Source organism: Stegostoma tigrinum, chromosome 20 (assembly GCF_030684315.1).
Source record: "Stegostoma tigrinum isolate sSteTig4 chromosome 20, sSteTig4.hap1, whole genome shotgun sequence".
NCBI classification, from domain to species: domain Eukaryota; kingdom Metazoa; phylum Chordata; class Chondrichthyes; order Orectolobiformes; family Stegostomatidae; genus Stegostoma; species Stegostoma tigrinum.
Genome location: NC_081373.1, coordinates 13995292 through 14019172, shown reverse-complemented (window position 1 = coordinate 14019172; position 23881 = coordinate 13995292). Strand labels below are relative to the sequence as shown.

The 23881-nt window shown below is 43.5% G+C and overlaps 1 protein-coding gene across 3 annotated transcripts in view; it reads left to right on the top strand.

Moving 5' to 3' along the window:
- The window catches only part of prom2 (prominin 2), a 74729-nt gene that overhangs the window by 11023 nt on the left and 39825 nt on the right, over positions 1 to 23881 (top strand). For all 3 annotated transcript variants that reach the window (XM_048551420.2, XM_048551417.2, XM_048551418.2), the window contains 5 exons: positions 7777 to 7982; positions 9912 to 10032; positions 12545 to 12608; positions 19791 to 19880; positions 23210 to 23406. In XM_048551420.2, coding sequence (XP_048407377.1) covers positions 7777 to 7982; positions 9912 to 10032; positions 12545 to 12608; positions 19791 to 19880; positions 23210 to 23406 — 678 coding nt within the window. The remainder of the gene's footprint in view (positions 1 to 7776; positions 7983 to 9911; positions 10033 to 12544; positions 12609 to 19790; positions 19881 to 23209; positions 23407 to 23881) is intronic.

Genomic DNA, 23881 nt, shown 5'->3' with positions numbered 1-23881 from the left:
TCTTTATGAGCGTACAGTGGTAGATTAGAGTGATAGAGTGGCCAAAATGGGCCTAGAATATCACTGAGGTCTTTCCTCCCCACAAGTGGGAGTTGAGGGAATTGATATGGGCTCAATGGTAACAAATGCACAGATTTGCATGCATTGTTTGTGACTGGACTACTCTTGTAAATCTCTTGAGTACGTCTTGCACACGTTGTCTTTAAATTGCATTGGTCTCCTAATATGGTATGCATGTGTGGTTGATATTCAGTTGAGTGATATCCCTATATGGGCAGTGTTATTCCTTTGACACCTGCTGTTGTTCCATTTCCATCATTTGGTTGCTGTGCGCCTCTAGGTCTGCTGTTAAATTTGTGGATTATGCAGGTTGTTGGTTTACATCTCCCTCATCAGCCTCACACAGTTCAGGAACAGCTTCTCCAGCTGAATGTATGTGCCTGTGGTTGTAATGGTGTGTCTGATCATCCACTTCCATCACATTTGATCTGAGGTTACCTGTGCTCCATCCAGCTCCCAGGCTGCAACTTGGGCTGACACTTGCTCAGAAAGTTTGTACCTTGATTAACTTTCCAATGCTCAACTTTGGCGATAGTATGGCAGTCTTGTCAAAATGAAACAAAACCTAAATTGCTGGAAAAGCTCAGCAGATCTGGCAGCATCTGTGAAGGGAAAAATAGAGCTAATGTTTTGGGTCTGGTGACACTTCCTCAGAACCCGAAACATTAACTCTGTTTTTCCCTTCACAGATGCTACCAGACCTGCTGAGCTTTGCCAACAACTTTCCAACAACAGTTCTTTTAGTTTTTAATTTTGTTAAAATGAAATTTGACTTTCTGCCATTTCACTTTGATTTTGTCACCCATGCCATTTACTACTTCTGGTTTCAGAATCTTTCTTGCTTTTGGATGTAGATGTCACTGGCTAGACGAGAATTTATTGTTTATCCCATTTCGGAAGGTGGTGGTGAGCTTCCTTTTTGAACCACCGCAGTCCATTTGGTACACACACATTCTCTTAGGGAAGGATTTCCATAATTTTGTTGCAGCAACACTGAAGGAATGGCAATATAGTTCCAAATCAGGATGATGAGTGGGTTGGAGGGGAATTTTCAGATGGCACTGTTCCAAAGCATCTGCTACCCTTGTCCTTTCCACGGTAGTATATGTGTATTTGGAAAGTGCTGTCCAATGAACCTTCTTGAATTTCTGCAATACCACTATTAGCTGGTGCACACTGTTGCCACTGTGCATTGGTGGTGAAGGGAGGGAATGTTTGTTTATATGATGTGGGCTGCTTTGTCTCTGATGATGTCAAGCTTCTTGAGTGTTGTTGGAGTTGATCTGCTCCAGGCAAGTGGAGAGCATCCAATGTTCTTGAGTAGATTTTTAGCTTGTGTTGTGGATGGTTCACTCACCGAGCTGGTTCATTAGTTTGCAGACGTTTCATTACCCTGCTGGGTAACATCATCAGTGCAGCCTCTGATGAAGCATTGTTGTGTTTTCCAGCCTGTTATTCAAACTCTGGGGTTCTTTGGAGTTGATTATCTCATTCTGCTTTTTGTTCGCAGTGGTGTATATATAGGGTCTAAATACATATTTACGCATCTATTACACACGTAGAATTAGACCCTATATTATAGACCACTGCAAAGAAAAACTGGAAATGAGGTAGTCAACTCCAATGGACCCCAGAGTTTAAATACCAGGCGGGAAAACACAATGACGCTACATCAGAGGCTGCACTGATGATGTTACCCAGCAGGGTAATGAAACATCTGCAAACTAATGAACCAGCTCGGTGAGTGAACCAACCACAACATCAGTCTCCTGACTTGTTCCTTTAGTGGACAGGCTTTGGGGAGCCCGAAAGTAAGTTCTTAGTCTCTGACCTACCCTTGTCACAACTGTGGTGAGTCCAAACAGTTTGTGGTCAATGATAATCCCAAAGATATTGACAGTGGGGTCTCAGTGATGGTAATATAATTGAATGTCATGGGGCAATGTCTTGTTGGAGGCTTTTGTTGCAGAAGATCTTTGCATGGCACTTACATAATTTTGACACTGCACGTGGAAAAACTGACAGTTTTGCTTCATATCACCCTTCATTTTGACTGGTGCCTGGAAAGGAAATGTTGCAATCTTTCTCCAAGTTCTGTGCTCACCAGATAGCAAACTTCTGTGTTTTGTAAGATAACAATTGATTGTGAGTGCCTCATGGAAGTAGTGACATGACTATGGCAGACCAGTAAGGACATTTGTACATGACTGCATTTAAATCTGATCAATGAGTCCAACTGATACAATCAGCAAAACAGTTACTGTTTTTGTTAATCTACCATAGATTTAGCTTGCTAATATCCAAGCATTACTGTATAATGGTAAATGCATGATCGCACCAATCACAGGTAAATCTCTATTTTGGTAATACTGCAAGGTATCATTTATTCTCATAAATCTTCTGAGCTTTGGTGAGTAAAACTACTTATGTAAATGATTTGGATGAGAATTTAGGAGGCATGGTTAGTAAGTTTGCACTCGACAACAAAATTGGGAACATAGTGGACAGTAAAGAGGATTATCTAAGATTACAAAGGGCTCTTGATCATTTGGGCTAAAGGGCCAAGGAGTGGCAAACGGAGTTCAATTTGGATAAATACAAGGCGCTGCATTTTGGTAAGACAAACAAGGGCAGGACTTGGGCCTTGGTAGGGCCTTGGGAAATGTTGTGAAACAGAGCGATCTAAGGGTTCAGGTACATAGTTCTTTGAAAAGTTGCATCACAGGTAGATAGGATAGTAAAAAATATGTTTGGCATGCTTGCCTTCATTGCACAGACTGTTGAATATAGGAGCTGCAACATCATGTTGCGGTTGTACAGGATGTTACTAATAGTACTTTTGGAGTACTGTGTACAGTTCTGGTTGCCCTGCTATAGGAAGGCTATTGTTAAATTGGAGAGGTTTCACAAAAGATATGCACAGTTGTTGCTGGAACTGGAGGGTTTGAGTTATAAGGAGAGTCTGGTGCTTCTTTCACTGAAGCCTACGAGGTTGAGCGGTGACCTTATAGAGGCTTGTAAAATTGTGAGGGGCGTAGATAAGGTGAATAACAAAAATCTTTTCGTATAGGCAGGGGAGATCGAAACTAGAGGGCATATTTTTAAGGTGAGAGGAGAAAAATTTAGAAGGGACCTGAGGGCAATGATTTTACATAGAGAGTGGTTCTTATGTGAAAGAGAAAGTAGCGGTTGCAAGTAAGTTACGGTATTAAAAAGATATTTGGACAGGTACATGAAGTAGGAAATGTTTACAGGGATATGGGCCAAACAAAGGGAAATGGGATAATTTTGCTTCCGGAAACCTGATTGGCATGGACGAGTTGGACCAGAGGGCCTGTTTCCATGCTGTACAATTGTATTGCTCCAATGGTAATGCAGTTGATCCACAGGCAGTTGAATAGGTGAACAGCTTTGGAGAAATGGTATTTCATTATTTGAGATAACACAGTGTGGAGCTGGAGAAACACAGCAGGCCAGGCAGCAGAGGAGCAGGAACGCTGACATTTCAGGTTGGGACCCTTCTTCAGAAATGGGGCAGGGGGAAGGGAGCTCTGAAATAAACAGAGAGAGGAAGGGTGGGACTGGGGAAGGTAGGTGGGATGGTGTTAGGTGATTACAGGTAGGCAGTGGTGGGGATTGGTCATTGGGCTAGGAGGAGCCGATAGGTGGAAGAGAAGACGGACAGGTTGTGTCAAGTCAAGGAGGTGGGGATGAGAGGGAGAGTTGGTCATGGGATGAGATTGGGGATGGGGAGACTTTAAAACTAATAAAGTCCACATTGAGACCATTGGGCTGAAGGCTCTCAAGGCAGAAGATGAGGTGTTGCTCTTCCAGTTTCTGGGTGGCACCATTGTGACAATGGAGGAGACCCAGGATGGACATGTTGCCCAGGAAGTTGGAGGGGGAGTTGAAGTGGTTAGTGACTGGGAGGTGTTGTCTTTTGTCATGAACAGAGCACAGGTGCTCTACAAAACATTCTCTGAGCCTCCTCTTGGTCTCATCGATGTAGAGGAGGCCACATTGGGAGCAGTGGATGCAATAGACCACATTAGTGGATGTGCACGTGAACATTGTCTAATGTGGAAGGTTTTTTTGGGGCCTGGGATGGAGGTTAGGGGGGAGGTGTAGGGGCAGGTGTAGCACTTCCTGTGGTTGCAGGGAAAGGTGCTGGGGGTGATGGAGTTAGTGGGGACTGTAGAGCTGACGAGGGAGTTGCAGAGAGAGCAGTCCCGATGGAAGGCAGATAGTGATGGGGAGGGAAATATATCCTTAGTCTTGGGGTCATGTTGCAGGTGGCAGAAGTAGTGGAGAATGATACGTTGAATCTGGAGGTTAATGGGGTGATACGTGAGGACCGGGGGATTCTGCCTTTGTTTTTGTTGCGGGGAGGGAGTGTGAGGACAGAGGTGCGGAAAATGCAAGAGGTGCGGTCGAGAGCATTTTTGACCACTGAAGCAGGGAGGTAGCGGTTCTCAAAACAAGAGGACATTTGGGATGTTCAGGAGTGGGATGCCCCATCTTGGGGGCAGATGCGGTGGAGACGGAGGTGGAGGAATTGAGAAAAGGCTGTAATGAGGTCAGGAGCTGGGTGGCCCTGGCAGAACCCAAACTGCGCGTCACTGAGCAGGTTATTGCTGAGCAGATGCTGTTCGATAGCACTGTTGATGCTACCTTCATCACTTTACTGATGCTCGAGAGGAGACTGATGGGGCGGTAATTGGCCAGATTAGATTTGTCCTGCTTTTCATGTACAGGACATACCTGGGCAATTTTCCATATTGTCGGGTAGATACCGGTGTTGTAACTGTACTGGAACAGCTTGGCTAGGGGAGTGGCAATTTCTGGAGCACATGCCTTCAGGACTATTGCCGGAATTTTGTCAGGGCCTGTAGCTGTTATAGTATACATTGTCTGCAATTACTTCTTGATATCATGTGGAATGAATTGAATTGGCTGAGGACTGGTATCTGTAATGCTGGGGACTACTGGTGGAGGCCGAGATGGATATCCACTTAGTACTTCTGGCTGAAGATTGCTGCGAAAGCTTCAGCTTTATCTTTTGCACTGATGTGCTGAGCTCTTCCTCATTGAGGATGGAGATATTTGTGGAGCCTCCTCCTCCAGTAAGTTATTTAATTGTCCGCCATCATACACGACTGGATGTGGCAGGACTGCAGACCTTAGATCTGATCCATTGGTTATGGGATTGCTTAGCTCTGTCTATCACTTGCTGCTTTTGCTGTTTGATGTGCAAGTAGTCCTGTTTGGTGGCTTCACCAGGTTGATACCTCATCTTCTAGTATGCCTGGTGCTGCTCCTGGCATGTCCTCCTGCACTCTCCGTTGAACCAGGGTTGATCCCCTGGCTTGATGGTAATGGTTGAGTGGGGGTATGCCAGGCCATGAGGTTACAGGTTGTGCTGGAGTACAATTCTGCTGCTGTTGATGGCCCACAGCGCCTCATGAATGCCCAGTCGCGAGTTGCTAGTTCAGTGCAAAGTCTGTCCCATTTAGCACGGCGATAGTGTCACACAACACAATGGAGTTTATTCTCAATGTGAAGGTGGGACTTTGTCTCCACAAGGACTGTGCAATGGTCACTCTCACTGATACTGTCATGGACAGATGTAACTGCAGCTGGCAGATTAGTAAGGATGAGGTGGAGTATGTTTTTCCCTCTTGTTGGTTCCCTCACCACCTGCTGCAGACCCAGTCTAGCAGCAATGTCCTTTAGGACCCGACCAGCTTGATCAGTAGTACCGCTGCTGAGCCACTCTTAGTGGTGGACATTTAAATCTCCTACCCAGAGTACATTTTATGCCCTTGTCATCATCAAAGCTTCCTCTAAGTATTGTTCAATATTGAGGAGTACTGATTCATCAGTTGAGAGAAGATGGTATCTGGTAATCAACAAGAGGTTTCCTCATCCATGTTTAACCTGAAGCCATGAGACCTCATGTGGTGCAGAGTCAATGTTGAGGACTCCTAGAGCAACACCTTCCCAACTGTATCCCACTGTGCCACCCCCTGTGCTGGGCCTGTCCTGCCAGTTGGGCAGGATGTATCCAGGGATGGTGATGGTGGTGTCTGAGACATTGCCTGTAAGGTATGATTATGTAAGTATGACTATGTCAGGCTGTTGCTTAACTATTCTGTGAGACAGCTCTCCCAATGTTGGCACTAACCCCCAGATGTTAATGAAGAGGACTTTGCAGGGTTGACAGGGCTATTTCTGCTGTTGTCTTTTCCAGTGCCCAGGTCAATACCAGGTGATCCATCTGGTTTCATTTCTTTGAGAGTTCGTAGCGATTGCTACAACTGAGTGGCTTGCCAGGCCACTTCAGGGGGCAACTGAGACTCAACCACATTGCTGTGGGTCTGGAGTCACATGTAGGCCAGACCAGGTGAGGGTCGCACAATTTCCTTCCCTGAAGGACATTAGTGAACCAGATGGATTTTTCCAACATTCAGCAATGATTTCATGGTGATCAGAAGATTCTTAATTCCAGACCTTTCTTTTTAAAAAAATACTTTTGAATTCTAATTCTACCATCTGTCGTGGTGGGTTTTGAACTTGGGGCCCCAGGACATTAGCTGGGTTTCTGGATTCATAGTGTAGCAATAATACCACTAGGCCATCACCTACACTGATTTGGAAAACAGATTTTATGGTCAATGTCATCCTTGGAATACCATGAGAAACAAGATCACAGACCTACCATCCTACTTCATTTGAGATACCCCACTAGCAGTCAACTGGTCTATATATTTACATGCATGACACGTACATGCTTGATTACAAAGCAGATTAAATATCCGCTTACGTCAGAGGTGATAATGTATTAAATAAGTGAAAGTATTATTGAACATTGTTGAGAAAGGAGACATGTTTTCAACGCTTTTTGTCTTGCACTCGTCAGGTCAATTCAGAAGAATATCAACTCCAGAAGAAAAGCCAACATTTGTACTTCATGAGATTTCTGGTTAGTTGGTGAAGTCAACTCTAATTGGTAAAGGTGTTGCCATGGAGAATGCACCAATTAATGAGGATTTACAATTTACAGCCAAGCTTCGCTTCAGCAACAGCAACAGCAACCAGCTGTTTCACTGCATGACTGTGCTATAGCAACAGTAGTGGATAGCAACAGTAATGGGTACACTCTCTATGGCAACTCTTCTACCAATTAGTGTCCTCTCGCCAACCTATTAGTACCTTCCTTTCATGAAGTGTGAATGTTGGTTTTCCTGTGAATTGGTGTCCTTGTGAATTGCCCAGGTGTACAGGATGAAAATCTTTGACAAAATGTTTCTTTTTTGGCATCTCAAGTTCTGTGCCACTAAATGACTATTTAAAAATGCTTCAGAATAATGCAGAGAAGTGCCGCTTTTAAATACATGTAGACCATGTGAGGTATTGAATGGCGTGAGGATTTCCGAAGTTTGGAGGTTCTTATAAAAATAATTTAGGGTAGAGGATGGATTGCAGGTGAAATCAGTCTTGGGTATAAGTGATCACAAGTAAAGTGTTTTTCTCTCATATCAGCTTGCTATACTATTGAATCAAATTGCAATGAAAATCAGGTTCAGCATGAAACAAGCTACTAATTCTCAATTGTTTCATGTGTGCCTCTGACAAACATCAATTTGACACCCATTGAATCCTTCGGGTCTCGACCTAAAGTTAATAAACATTAGTTTACATCTTCATCTCATCTAGGTTCTGAAGTACGAGGTTGGCTTCATTGTTTGTGCAGCCATTGGAATTCTCTTCTTCCTCCTCATGCCCTTGGTTGGACTTTGTTTCTGCTGCTGTCGGTGTTGTGGGAACTGTGGAGGAAAGATGTACCAGGAGCAGAAAACATCAATGAACTGTAGAAGGAGGACACTAGCAGCCATCTTGCTTATGGTTACAACTGTGATTCTGTGAGTAATGTTTGTCATTTCAGAAGTTACACACATTTTCATGCTTGTATGTATTTTTTTAAACTTTTCTGCATTAGATTCCTTTCATGGTATGTTATTGAAAATGCAAACTGATAGCCTTCAGTGAAGGAAGTAGAGCATCTGAAATCTGAGTGAACAGGGAAATAAATCGCTGTGTTCTTAGACAATCTGAGAAGAATTGAAAAAAATGCAAAGATTGAAAAGAAATAAACAATAGCGATAAATTCAATGTCAAACAATGCAACGAGAAAAGAGCGAAAGAGAACTGGATTAAGAGATAAAAACGACAGTGGTAAAGTTAAAAAAAAAATCAAAAGGCAAATCCAACATTTAAAAATCTTTAATTAAAACCTGGAAGTTTGAGACTCCACAATTGTAATATATCAATCCTCACTGGGATAATACGCTGGAAATTAAGTTCTGCTATTCCCAGAGTCATCACAAATGTTAAAGATTATATCTTTCTTGTAGACATGGGTGGACAGAAAGCATGGACCAAATATCTGGTTCTTAACAAGGCTTACTATTTATTACAAATTGATATAGGTAAACAACTATGACATGTTGATTTATAATTCTACAGGTTAAAACTCTAGCCTGCCTATAAACTCTCCCTACAAACATTTACAGAACGACAGACAGACACCAAAAAAACAATTGGTGTTTTGGGTGGAGAGAAAAACTGGGTAGATGGTTCAGTGGTCCTTGCCTACAGGGCTCACTGAGATTATCCTTTTTGCTTACCAGGACTTGATGCTCCTCAATTTCTCTTACCCAGATACTTCCACTTGCTTGCAAGATGCACAGAGCTACTGGCTCAAAGCGTATAATTGTTTTGACTTATGGGTTAAATGGCACAGTCCTCAGCTACTGATGAGAAAAATAACTGCATTTTTTCAGGCTTGAGATTTTTTTAAACTGCAGAAAGACAGACATTGCCCCTTTCTGGAGGCCTAAAGGCTTCTGGCTATTTTGCTCCCACCCACAAATTGTTCACCTGCCTGGGAGCCAATCATGTAGTTGTTGGTAGGCAGCAGGCGTTTGTCGTTGACAACTGGTCATCACTCCCCAGACCAATCAGCTACTTTTTGCCAGGTGAATCTCACCTTGAACACAGTTCCTAGTGCCACTAAATAGCTCCCATAGATTGAAGAAACAACAATGTAAATACTGCTTACAACAATTTTTGGTAACTTGTTTTTTAAAAAAATACAGCAATACCTTGCACAATCCTTGAGTTTTAAAAAATCATTTCCCCGTTTCAGTACACTTTCAAAAATATGGAGAATTATGAAGATGCAGTCTTTGCAAACAGGTAATTGTCACTGCCTGAGAGGTTGACTGGTAGCAAGAATTGACAAGATTTAGAATATTGTCTATTTGTAGCAGAACTACAAGATCCTCATGCCATTCAATGCATTTCAATAGATAGTCAGACAGTGATAATGAGAACTGCAGATACTGGAGAATCTGAGATAACAAAGTTTTGGAGCTGGATGAACACAGCAGGCCAAGCAGCATCTTTCCTTGGCCTGCTGTGTTCATCCAGCTCCACACTTTGTTATCTTGGATAGTCAGACAGTGATTTGTTATTTTTGCAAAGCTAACAGTGAAGCAACAAAACGTGGACACCGCTTTTGGATATTTTAATTTAACCGTACATCTCCTCACCTGAAATTGTCACACCATTTACAGATCAATAACATTGTAAATTACTCGCATCACCATTGTTGTGGCTGCAAAATCTGGAATCATTATCAATCAAACTAGGAATTAAAATTTCCCATAAAGCACCCTTGGATATCCTAATGACATGAAGCGTGATTAAGTAAAAGCAAGGGCTTTCTTTTCTTCAAAATGTTGAAATAATGCCAATTGCTTTTGCTCTTTCTAACATACCACAAACAGAGGAGGAAATGTCTGCATGTTTGTCAGCAATGAAAACATTTCAGAATCCTTACAACATAGTGAGAACTTACTGGAAAACACCCTAGGCAACCTGAAGATTTACATTAATTCCATCCCAAAAGTAAGTTTTTTTTTCTGTTGCAATCCTTCATACTAAGTTAAGATTTTGAACAAATTGATGACTGTAGCCTCAATTTGCAAGGTACTTTGAGAGTGTTCCTTCCTAAAGATTGGGCACCTTGACACAAAAGTGTTGCTTTTTTTGACTTCAGTTTCTCATTTCCACACTATCAAAGAATTACAGAAACTAATCACACAGCAGGGCTATTCATTACTTGGCCAATTCTTTGAAAGATCTGCCAGATTGTTTCCACTCTCCTCCCTCTTTCCCCTTGTTCTATTGTTTTTTTTCCCCTTTTCAACTATTTAACCAATTCCGCTTTGACAGTTTCTATTGAATCTGCTATAAATCACCCTTCAGGCAGCACATTAGCTCTAAAGAAGGGTCACTGGACTCAAAACATTAACTCAGCTGTCTCTCTACAGATACTGCCAGCAATTTCTGTTTTTGTTTCAGATTTCCAGCAGCTACAGTTCTTTCATTTTTTTCCCCTTCGCTTACATTGGAGTTATAACTTGCTGCATGAAAAGAATTTTCACCTCCCCTTTGATCTTCTTGTGAATTCTCTTAAACATAGTTACATAGAATACAGGAGCAGTATAGGCCATTTGGCTCCTTTAAAGCTGCTCCACAATTCAGTATGATTGCGGCTGATCTTCCAAAATACCACCTTATTCCAGCTTTCTCCCCGTATCCTTTGATTCCTTAATTCCTGAGAGCTATAACTAAATCTTTCTCAAAAGTCTTCAATGTTTTGGTGTCAACAGTTTCCTGTGGCAGAGACTGCCACAGTCTTGCATTCTCTGGGTGAAGAAATTCTTCCTCAGAATTGTCCTAAGACTAAATTATCCTTAGACTATGACCGCTGGTACTGGGCATCCTGGACATCCTTCCTGCATTTATCCTGTCTAATCCTGTTAGAATTTTATAGGTTTCTATGAGATCCTCTAAATTCTCTGGTTACAAACCCTCCTACTAGCAGAAATAATTTCTCCTTATTTACTTTTCCAAATCCCTACATAATTTTGAACATTGGTAAAATTCTGTTGAACCACCTCTCATCTAACGAGAACAATTCTAGCCTCTATTCCCCAGTTTCTCCAAGTAAGTGAAGTCTCTCGTTCCTTGAATGAACGTTTGCAGATATGTTTCTCTGGTAAGGCCTTGTCATTAGCTGAGGTGGATAAGCCAAGAGATCACTCAGATTTTGTAAATATTTCCTGGAGTCAAGCCCAGTCTGTGCTGGATGAGTTGATCATACATAGAGTGATGTAGGGAAGGTGACGTTCAGCTTCAGATTTGGAAGGAGGAAAATGAATAGGTTTTCATTCCAGCATGTGGCTCAAAAACATGAGCTGGAAATGTAAGTGAAAGAATGGATTGGCTTTCATGGTATCCACAGTTGAATAGCTTTCCAAAACTTGCTCTCTAAGAATAGCCAGTTGGGGAATACATAGGAGGCTGAATAATGTGAGCACGATTGGATTTTATCTACCATGGTTTCCATGAGAGACAAATAAGGGGTTTTTATTTAATTAATATATTTGAAAGCAAACTGTATTTATGCAACTTTGCGAGAAATGCATCGGATGAGTTCGTTGAGATGAGAACTTCTACTGATTTTACCTTGGTATTAGTGATTGAGATTGTCAACATTTAGGAGCACGTGGGTGGAATGGGGCAATGAAGGGAAATAGAATCGGGGAACTCGTGTTTAAGATACAACTCTTAGCGGGTAAATACTAATATAGTGTTGTGGAGTCAAATGTTCTGTTTTGCTTTTGATGTTTTTGCTTAATTTGAAAAAGTAATTTGCTGCATAAACTACATAAACTTACGTTCATGCAAGATTATGCTGCAAATGGCTTAACCAACTCCAAATCACCTTCTCCAATCAAGTTCTGTGCTTTCTGAATTGTTCCCCATCTAATTGTGCCCTAATTTTGAAATGTTCATCCTTGTGTTCCAATCCTCCACTTCATCACTCCATGCCATCTCTCCCTAATTTGCTCCAACCTTGCAATCCATTGGGATCTCGGAGATCCTCTGATTCCAACATCGTATATACCCCAATCTTTATTGCTCCATCATTGGTGGCTATTCCTTCAAGTACCTGGACCCTGAACTCCAGAATTCCCTCTTTAAACCTCCTGCCTCTTCCTCCTCTTAAAACTCTTCTTAAAACCTGTCTTTTTGACCAAGCTTTTGGGCACTTGTTCTGGTGTCTTCCTTATGTGGCTCACTGTAAAACTAAATGTCAAAAATATTTTTATTGATGTTGCTGTTGTGAAATACTTTGGGAGATTTTGTGATTTTTATGGTGCTGTATAAATATTGTTACCAAAAATGTCTCAGGAGTTGGTTCATGTTGTATATACATGTTGGAGACTTGGGTGATTTTAAGATCATATCCATAAGCCTGGACACTTGGTTGATAATGTCTATGATGAGACTTTCACGGGTAACTTATGTATTAAAATTTTAACTTTTCTTTAACATATTTTTTCTTCAGCAAATTACAACCATTACTGATGCCAGTGCAATACCAATAGCTAGTGTCTCAGCTAACCTGGACAGTAAGTGACCATTTATTATTAACTGATTTAACATGGACATGTTGAGTGCATACTTCCAGCCAATTTAGAGCATCGTTAACTGCAGCACACAATGGGTGTCACCTTCTAGGTAGTCAGGCCAATAGCCGTCATAGAATTGTAGTATTGTTATTGGCGCAGAAGGCCATTTGTCCCATCGTGCCTGCACGAGTTCTATTGCCTAGTGCCAAAAGCCTGCCTTTTACCCATCTCCCTGCATACCATTTCCATCCAACTAATCACCCAAGACCCTCTTGAAAGGCTTGATGGAGCCTGTCTCCACCACATTTCCAGGCAGTGCATTCCATGCACTAACTACCCACTCTGTGAAAAGTTCTCTCTCACATCACCCTTTCGCACATCGCTTTAAAGCTATGCCCTCTCATTCTTTGTTTCTGTTACAAGCCATGATTCAATGAAAGGGTTTGTATTTGAATGTAAGACCTTTGTCATCCAAAGGTGAAGATTTCAGATACACTGATCCTGTCCAGTCTGAAAACCTTCAACCTGACCAGTAAACACCGCAAAGCTAAGTTATGATACAGGAGTTTCTGGAGTGAGACACAATGAGAACAGGTTTAACTGTTTGGTGCTGAGGTATAAAGAATTGCCTGGATGAGAAAATGTTCAGATCTGTTAGACGCCACAGAAGAATGGTGTAAACAACTGCACCTCCCAGTCGCGAACCATTTCAACTCCCCCTCCCAAGCCGCACCTCCATTTCCTACCTACTAACCTCACCCCGTCCCCTTGACCTGTCCGTCTTCCCCGGACTGACCTATCCCCTCCCTACCCTCCCCACCTATACTCTCCTCTCCACCTACCTTCTCCTCTGTCCATCTTCAGTCCGCCTCCCCCCTCTCCCTATTTATTCCAGAACCCTCTCCCCATTCCCCTTTTCTGATGAAGGGTCTAGGCCTGAAATGTCAGCTTTTGTGCTCCTGAGATGCTGCTTGGCCTGCTGTGTTCATCCAGCCCCACACTTTGTTACCTTAGACTAAGAGCTTGGTTGCCTGTCCTAACATCACCTTATGTGGCTTAGTGACAAATTTTGTTTGATGTATACTTCCTTCCAGCCTGATTACTCCCTGCTGTTTGATTTTGTAGCCATTTTTACATCTGCCGCATATTTGTGCACTTCCATAACTTGTTGAAGGGAGGAAATTACAGAACTCAGGCAGTTGAAGCATGGCTGCCGTTGGTGGAGCAATGAAAACTGAGGGTGTGGAAGAGACCAGAGTTAGCTGAACATAGAGACCTCAGCAAGTTGCAGGAAGATTTCATGGATAAGGAGAAATGAGGGTCAGAGGGATTTGGAAACAAGGATGAGAATTTCAAAATGCTGGAATCACTGATTTGGAAGCCATGGCGTGTCAGTGAGATTGAGGTGGTGATGAGAGAAATGCAGATTCTAAGCATCCTGGTAGATTAACTAATGTTAATTCGATCGGTGGGCAGGGACAGCAGTGTGTGACTGTGAGTGGAGCAGGCAGAGGGACCCTACAGACAGGAACATGGGAGCCACAGCACTTGACATTGTCCCACAGGTATGAGGCACTTGCTCCCTGTGTGGATGAGGAACAGGGCTGCAGGAAGGATGAATCAACTGACCCAGGCACCATGGCGCAGGGGGCCATTAAGAGGGGGGAGCAAAAGGACGGATTGTGGTTGTAGGGGATTCCATCATCAGTGGATAGACAGTATCCTTTGTGAGCAGGATAGAGAACCCCGCATGGTGTGTTGCCTGCCCGATGCCAGGGTGCGAGACATCTCTGATCGGCTTGAGAGGATACGACAGAGGGAGGGGGAGAATCCAGTTGTTGTGGTCCACGTCGGCACCTACAACATGGGCAGGACTAGGGGAAAAGACCTGTTTTGGGATTATGGAAAGCTAGGAACAAAATTTAAAAAACAGGTCTTCAAGGGTCATAATCTTTGGATTGCTGCCCGAGCCACGTGCAAATTGGTATGGGGAGGCGAGGATCAAGGAAATAAACACGTGGCTAAAAGAGTGGTGTGGGAAAGAGGGTTTCCTTTTTATGGGGCACTGGCATCAGTTCTGGGATGGAAGGGATCTATACCGCTGGGATGGACTCCACCTGAACAGGGCCGGGTCCAGTGTTCTGGCGAAAAGGATAAATAGGGTGGTTAATAGGACTTTAAACTAGTAAGTAGGAGGGAAGGGAGGAGTGAGCGTAGAGGGAGAATCAGAATTAATATAAGACAAAGCAGCAAGTTAGCAGGTGACGAGGAAGCTTCAACTCCATTGAAAATTAGGAAAAAAGTTGAAGGGGAGGAGAACTCAAGAGCTGTTAGTAATGGAGGTAATAGGACCAAAAAGAAGGTGCAAAAACTGGCAAAAGAGCACTTTATCTGAACGCTTGGAGCGTTCGAAACAAGGTGGATGAGTTAACGGTACAAATCGTGGCAAATAGGTACGATTTAGTGGCCATTACAGAGGCATGGTTGCAGGGTGGTCGTGATTGGGAGTTAAATATCCAGGGATATCACACTGTTCGGAAGGATAGACAGGAAGGTAAGGGAGATGGTGTTGCTCTGATTTTTAAGGATGATATCAGGGCAGTAATGAGAGATGATATAGGTTCTACTGAACAAAACATTGAATCCATTTGGGTGGAAATTAGGAATAGCAGGGTGAAGAAGTCACTGATAGGTGTGGTCTATAGACAACCAAATAACGACATTGTGGTGGGGCGGGCAATAAACATAGAAATAGCTAAAGCATGTAAAAATGGTACAGCAATTATCATGGAGGATTTTAATCTACATATCGATTGGTCAAACCAGGGGTCGGTCATAGCAGCCTTGAAGAGGGATTCATAGAATGCTTCCGCAATAATTTCCTTGAACAATATGTAATGGAACCTACGAGGGAGAAAGCTATCCTAGATCTAGTCCTGTGTAATGAGACAGGAATAATTAATAATCTCACAGTTAGGGATCCTCTCAGAAGGAGTGATCACAGTATGGTTGAATTTAAAATACAGACGGAGTGTGAGAAGGTTAAATCCAGTACTTATGTCCTGTGCTTAAACAAAGGAGACTATGAAGGAATGAGGGAGGAGTTAAATAAGGTAGAATGGGAGCAAAAATTTTATGGTGGGTCAATTGAGGAACAGTGGAGGACTTTCAAAACAATTTTTCACAGTGCTCAGCAGAAGCATATTCTGGTGATAAGGAAGAACTGTAGGAAAAGAGAGAGCCAGCATGGATGTCTAAGGAAATAAAGGAAAGTATCAGACTGAAAAAAAACACATACAGAAAAAAATCAAAGAGTAGTGGGAAACTAGTAGACTGGGAAATCTTTAAAGGCCAACAGAAAGCCACATAAAAAGTTATAAAGAAAAGTAAGATAGATTATGAGAACAAACTAGCTCAGAATATAAAAACAGGCAGCAAAGGTTTCTATAAATATGCAAATTATAAAAAAGTGGTGACGGTAAACATTGGTCCTTTAGACGATGAGAAGGCCAATTTAATAACTGGGAATCAGGAAGTAGCCAAGGCATTAAACGGTTATTTCGTGTTGGTCTTCACTGTGGAAGACACAAATAACATACCAAAAACTGATGGCAAGAAGGTTATAGCAGATGAGGACCTAGAAACTATCATCGTCACTAAGGAGGCAGTGCTGGGCAAGCTAATGGGGGCTAAAGGTAAGCAAGTCTCCTGGCCCTGATGAAATGCATCCCAGGGTACTAAAAGAGGTGTTGGGGGAAATAGCAAATGCACTAGTAATTATTGACCAAAATTCACTGGACTCTGGATAGTTCCCGTAGATTGGAAAACCAGTGTGACGCCACTGTTTAAAAAAGGAAGGAGACAACAAGCAGGTAACTATAGGCCAGTTAGCTTAACTTTGGTAGTGGGGAAAATGCTTGAGGAAAATGCTATCATTAAGGAAGAAATAGCAAGACATCAGGATATAAATTGCCCTATTGGGAATACCCAGCATGGGTTCATGAAGGGTAGGTCATGTTTAACTAATTTGGTGGAATTCTTTGAGGACATTACTTGCATGGTGGACAATGGGGAACCTGTGGATGTGGTGTATCTGGATTTCCAGAAAGCATTTGACAAGGTGCCACACCAAAGGCTGCTACATAAGATAAAGTTGCACGGTATTACAGGTAATGTATTGGCATGGACAGATGATTGGTTGACCAGCAGAGAGCAAAGAGTAGGAGTAAATGAGTGTTTTTCTGGTGTGCATCAGGGATCAGTGTTGGGACTGCAATTATTTACAATTTACGTAGATGATTTGGACCACTGGACCCGGCCCTGTTCAGGTGGAGTCCATCCCAGCGGTATAGATCCCTTCCATCCCAGAACTGATGCCAGATGATTTGGAGTTGGGGACTAAGTGTGGCATGTCAAAATTTGCAGATGACACTAAGATGAGTGGTAGAGCAAAGTGTGCAGAAGACAATGAAAGTCTACAGAGGGATATAGATAGTCTAAGTGAGCGGACAAAGGTCTGGCAGATGGACTACAATGTTGATAAGTGTGAGGTCATGCATTTTTGTGGGAATAACAGCAAAATGGACTATGTTTTAAATGGTAAAAAATTGCAGCACGTTGCTGTGCAGAGGGACTTGGGTGTCTTTGTGCATGAATCACTGAAAGTAGGATTGCAAGTGCAGCAGGTAATTAAAAAGGAATGGAATTTTGTCTGTCATTGCTAGAGGGATGGAGTTTAAAAACAGGGAGGCTATGCTGCAGCTGTATAGGGTCCTGTTGAGGCCACTCCTGGAGTCCTGTGTGCAGTTTTGGTTTCCTTACTCGAGAAGAGATATAGTAGCACTGGAGGGGATGCAGAGGAGATTCATCGCCTGATTCCAGAGTTGAGACGGTTGGATTATGAGGCCAGACTGAATAGATTGGGATTATACTCATTGGAATTTAGAAGAATGAAGGGAGATTTTATAGAAACATATTAGATTATGAAGGGAATAGATAAGGTGGAGGCAGGGAAGTTGTTTCCACTAGCAGGTGAAACTAGGACTAGAGGGCATTGCCTCAAAATGAAGGGAAGCAGATGTAGGACTGAGGTCAGGAGGAACTTCTTCACCCAAAGGGTTATGAATCTGTGGAATTCCCTGCCCATTGAAGCGTTTAAAGATACCTCGCTGAATGTTTTTAAGGCAAGGCTCGATAAATTTTTGAACAGGAGAGAAATTAAGGGTTATGATGAGTGGGTGGGTAAGTGGAGCTGAGTCTCAAAAAGAGCAGCTATGATCTTATTAAATGGCGGGGCAGACTCGAGGGGCCAGATGGCCTACTCCTCCTAGTTCTTATGTTCATAAGCAAGTAAGGCTGATTCCTTGCTTTACAATTTGATGTTAACACCTCGGGAAGATTTTACTTTGTAACACACTCTTCCTTTGGCTGTTTGATGGTGATTGGGTAGAATGGCAATTTTCTGGAGCAGAGGGAAGGACATGAATTGTCATGAATGTCTAGAATAGTGTTGGGAACAAGAAAACTTTTCTGATATTTACATATATTGGTGATACCTCCGCACTGAATGTCCTGCATCCATCATGATAGTGGGATTGAGAAAGAATGGAAGCAGATATCCTATCCGATTCTCTGAGCAATAAATAACTCAACATTCCAATATCAACTTTTCAGAATGTTCTTTTGTGTTTATTTATACGTGCACCTGTCTCCTGACCCCCATTAACATCCTTCTATCATGAAGTAACCCCACCTCCAGTGGTAAAGAAACACGATTGTAAATAGGTTTTGTTTTTTCTCCATTTTTCATGGAAAGTAGGAAATCTCCGTTAATGGCCCATGCCTAACCTTGAACTGAATGGTTTGCTGGGCCATTTCAGGGTCAGTGAAGATTCAATTGCCGTAACCATAAGACCATAAGATCATAAGATATAGAGGCAGAGGTAGGCGTATTGAGTCTGCTGCACCATTCCAGCTGATCATGGCTGAAGTGATAATCCCCGACTCTACTTTCCTGCCTTCTCCCCATAATCTTTGATTCCCGTACTGATTAGAAATCTGCCAATCTTAGCATTGAATATTCTTACTGACCCAGCTTGACAGCTCTTTGTGGAAAGAATTTCATAAATCAACACCCTCAGAAACAGTTCCTCCCCATCTCTACCTTAAATGTGAAACCATTTATTCTGAGATGATGCCACATGGGGAAAAATCTTCTTGTGTCTACCTTGTCAAGCCCCCTAGGAATCTTATATGCTTCAATAAGGTGTTCCCTCATATTCTTCAAAGCTTCAATGAGGCCCAACCCTCTCTTCATAAGAAAACTCCCCCATATCCAGGATGAACCTAATGAACCTGCAATTGTTCTCCTGTTGACTTTTTGGTTGAGGAATGATGCCGAACTCAAGTCCTCTGGATTAACCCTATCAGAGGGAGTTGCTTACTCCAGACCTGCTGTTAACCAGGTGGTAACTAGAAGAACACTTAAACAGATATGTCAACGTAAAAATTTCCCTCTTCCAATCACCGATAAATGGAAGGGTACCAGAGGACCACCCTTGTTGCCCATCAAAAAAAAATTAGAGATCAAGATGGAGTTAGTCGCAAGAAGGATACATGATCTTGTGACAAAACCGATACCAAAACTTTCAGTCCATTCTGGTAACAGTAACAAACACCCATTGCTGTATCAGTAAGTTAACAGTTAATTGTGAAGTGACAATAGACAATTTGCATGTCTGCTTCAAAGGTGACGTGGCAGAATTTCTTTTATTTTGTACAGCATCAAATATCTACATGGTTTATACCCAATTAGTTAAATCTATTAATATATGCAATGCTGATGAGTCATACAGTCCTAATGTTAAGGATATATAAAATTCAAATAACTGTGGCTCGGCAGTTAAATGCAGGCCACATAAGATAAGAATGAAAAGGACGTTAGTCAACCAAATGTGTTTTACTGATAATTGATGACATCTTCATGGTCACCATTTACATTCTACACTTATTAATTGAACATAAATTCCACCAGAGCACTAGTCTAGGCCTCTGGGTTACTAGTCTAGGGACATTATTGCCATACCACCTTCTCTTCCCAGAATGCAACTTCCTGTGGGAATGCAGGGTGCAGGTTATTACCTTCATATAATCGTTATTTCCAGTTCTTCTCATCATTTTCAGATATAGGTTCAAGTCTTGGTGAAGCAGTCGTGAAGAAGCTGGGTGAAATCATATACCCTTCATTGAGTTCAGCATCTCAGCTAGCACAAGGTAATGACTGCAAATCTGAGCACGTTGATGAAGGAAACATGGTAACTATCTCATTTACTGAAGCATTATTGATGGAATAGATGGAATAAGGTTTATCTAACTATCATAGTCTGAACAATATTTTAAAGAAATCCTCTACTCTTTATGCTTGAAAAATAACCTGCTCTAAAAGTGATTGTTCAAAAAAGCTTGGCTGAACTAATTTATTTGGTAGGCCGGTTGGTGGAGTATCTGTACAAGCTGTTTCAATCGAGGTCTTTGTTGACATTTCTCAAAGGTCTATTATTATGTCATTCTGATTGCTTGGCTGAGTTTCAAAAGCTACAGTTGTCTTAACTGTTCATGGTTTCACGAGCAGACTGCAAAGGCGATTAAAGGATTAACTGTCTTCTGAACAGAAGTGTGTTTATTTTTATTAGAGACTAACTATCTAAGACAATTTAAAAGTTTGATGCTTTCATGAATGATGGTGTTTTCCCCCCACTATCAAGTGTGCGTATTCATTTGTCGCCCTCCACCCTCACATCAACGAATACCAGCCACGTTTGGACATCGAGCAGTTTTTCCGCCGCCTTTGCCTCCACGCTTACTTCTTTAACCGGGAGCCTAACCGTCCCTCCACTGACCCCTTCACCCTCCTCCAACACAAATCCTCCTCCTGGACACCACCCCCAGGCCTCCTACCCTCCCTTGACCTCTTCATCTCCAACTGCCATCGAGACATCAACTGCCTCAACCTCTCCACCCCTCTCACCCACTCCAACCTCTCCCCCGCAGAACGGGCAGCCCTCCGCTCCCTCCGCTCCAACCCCAACCTCACCATCAAACCCGCAGACAAGGGTGGCGCAGTGGTAGTATTGCGCACTGACCTCTACATCGCCGAGGCCAAACGCCAACTCTCCGACACCTCCTCCTACCGCCCCCCCCCTTGATCATGACCCCACCCCCGAGCACCAAACCATCATCTCCAACACCATTCATGACCTCATCACCTCAGGGGACCTCCCACCGACAGCCTCCAACCTCATGGTTCCCCAAACCCGCACGGCCCGTTTCTATCTCCTTCCCAAAATCCACAAACCTGCCTGCCCTGGTCGACCCATAGTCTCAGCCTGCTCCTGCCCCACCGAACTCATCTCCACCTATCTGGACTCCATTTTCTCCCCTTTGGTCCAGGAACTCCCTACCTACTTCCATGACACCACCCATGCCCTCCACCTCCTCCAGGACTTCCAATTCCCTGGCCCCCAACACCTCATTTTCACATGGACACCCAGTCCCTATACATCTGTATTCCTCATGCAGATGGCCTCGAGGCCCTCCGCTTCCCCCTGTCCTGCAGGCCCGACCAATCCCCCTCCACCGACACCCTCATCCGCCTAGCTGAACTCGTCCTCACCTCAACAACTTCTCTTTCGATTCCTCCCACTTCCTACGGACCAAGGTGGTGGCCATGGGTACCCACATGGGCCCAAGCTATGACTGCCTCTTTGTAGGTTACGTGGAACAGTCCCTCTTCCGCACCTACACAGGCCCCAAACCCCACCTCTTCCTCTGTTACGTTGATGACTGTATCGGCGCCGCCTCTTGCTCCCCAGAGGAGCTTGATCAGTTCATCCTCTTCACCAACACCTTCTACCCCAACCTCAAGCTCATCTGGGCCATCTCCAACACATCCCTCACCTTCCTGGACCTCTCAGTCTCCATCTCAGGTAACCAGCTAGAAACTGATATCCATTTCAAGCCCACCAACTCCCACAGCTACCTAGACTACACCTCCTCCCACTCACCCTCTTGCAAAAATTCCATCCCCTATTCCCAATTCCTCCGCCTCCACCGCATCTGCTCCCAGGATGAGGCGTTCCACTCCCGCACATCCTAGATGTCTATGTTCTTCCAGGACCGGAACTTTCCCCCCCGCAGTGGTCGAGAACGCCCTTGGCCGCATCTGCTGCAACACATACCTCACACCCCACCCCCGCCACAACTGGCCCCAGAGGATCCCCCTCATTCTCACATGCGACCCTACCAACCTCCGGATACAACGCATCATCCTCCAACACTTCCACCATCTACAGTCAGACCCCATCACCCAAGACATTTTTCCATCCCCACCCTTGTTTGCCTTCTGGAGAGACCACTCTATCCACGACTCCCTTGTCCACTCCACACTCCCCTCCAACCCCACCACACCCGGCACCTTCCCCTGCAATCGCAGGAAGTGCTATACTTGCCCCCACACCTCCTCCCTCACCCCTATCCCAGGCCCCAAGATGATTTTCCATATCAAGCAGATGTTCACTTGCACATTTGCCAATGTGGTATATTGTATCCATTGTACCCGGTGTGGCTTCCACTACATTGAGGAAACCAAGTGGAGGCTTGGGGACCGCTTTGCAGAACACCTCCGCTCGGTTCGCAATAAACAACTGCACCTCCCAGTCATAAACCATTTCCACTCCCTCTTCCATTCTTTAGATGACATGTCTATCATGGTCCTCCTGCAGTGCCACGAGGATGCCACCCGAAGGTTGCAAGAACAGCAAGTCATATTCCGCTTGGGAACCCTGCAGCCCAATAGTATCAATGTATACTTCACCAGCTTCAAAATCTCCTCTTCCCCCACGGCATCCCAAAACCAGCCCAGCTCTTCCCCTCCCCCCACTGCATCACAAAACCAGCCCAGCTCGTCCCCTCCCCCCACTGCATCCCAAAACCAGCCCAGCCTGTCTCTGCTTCCCTAACCTGTTCTTCCTCTCACCCATCCCTTCCTCCCACTTCAAGCCGCACCCCCATTTCCTACCTACCACCTCATCCCGGCTCCTTGACCTGTCCATCTTCCCTCGACTGACCTATCCCCTCCCTACCTCCTCACCTATACTCTCCTCTCTACCTATCTTCTTTTCTCTCCATCTTCGGTCCGCCTCCCCCTCTGTCCCTATTTATTCCAGTTTCCTCTCCCCAGCCCCCTCTCTGATGAAGGGTCTAGGCCCGAAACGTCAGCTTTTGTGCTCCTGAGATGCTGTTTGGCCTGCTGTGTTCATCCAGCTCCACACTTTGTTATCTTAGATTTTTCAAAGTTCTCTTTCCGTCTCCCCACAGTTCTGGTGTATGAACATGAAGTAGGGAATAAAGTTGTATGGAGCATAACACTAGCATCAGCCAGTTGAGCCAAAAATCTGTTTCGATGCTTTGTAAGACAACATAAAAAGGATGAAAATGAGCAAGGAAGCTTGTTTATGATACAGAAGGGATGGTTTCAAATTTTAAAGTTTATTAGAATTCTGACTGAATCATGTTGGCTATGTTCTGATTACTTTTATTCACAGTTATCACTGAGATGAATGAAAAACTGGTGCTTATAAATTCGACAGCAGCAACACTGCTACATCAACAGGAGGTTCTCCAGAAGAATTTGACTGTCATCCGACAAAACATCAACAGAACATTCCATACGTGTGGTTTACAATGTGTCAGCATCCAGGACATTGTGAAGGATCTTGAGTTTGTTGCCAACTTTACAATGGTACAAAAATTGCTGGTCACCAGTCTTTATTTTTTGTTACCTCTTCCAGCCTTAGAATTGCTCAGGACACGATAGAATCACTACTGCTCTGAAAAAGGACATTCGATTTATCATGATGTACTGGCCCTTCTGAGGAGTAAATCATGTCCTGGCCCTTCTTCACAACCCTCCTCTTCAAATATCTGCCTTCCTCCAATTCTGGCCTTTAATGAATCCCAAATACTCATTGTTGCATCATGGTCCAATGTGCCTATAGCTCCCTGAATTCTAATCTCTGAAATTTCTCTTCTGAAGCCTCTGTTTTCTCCTTTAAGATTCTTCTTAAAATTTTAGTTTGGAGTTCACCTTTCTCAGTTTATAAAATCAAAGGCAAAATGGTACCATATTGGAGAGAATCATTCCCTTTTACCCACTGTGTTCTTTAGGAGCAGGTAATGAAATACATACAAACCATACTGCACCAGGATGAATCTCT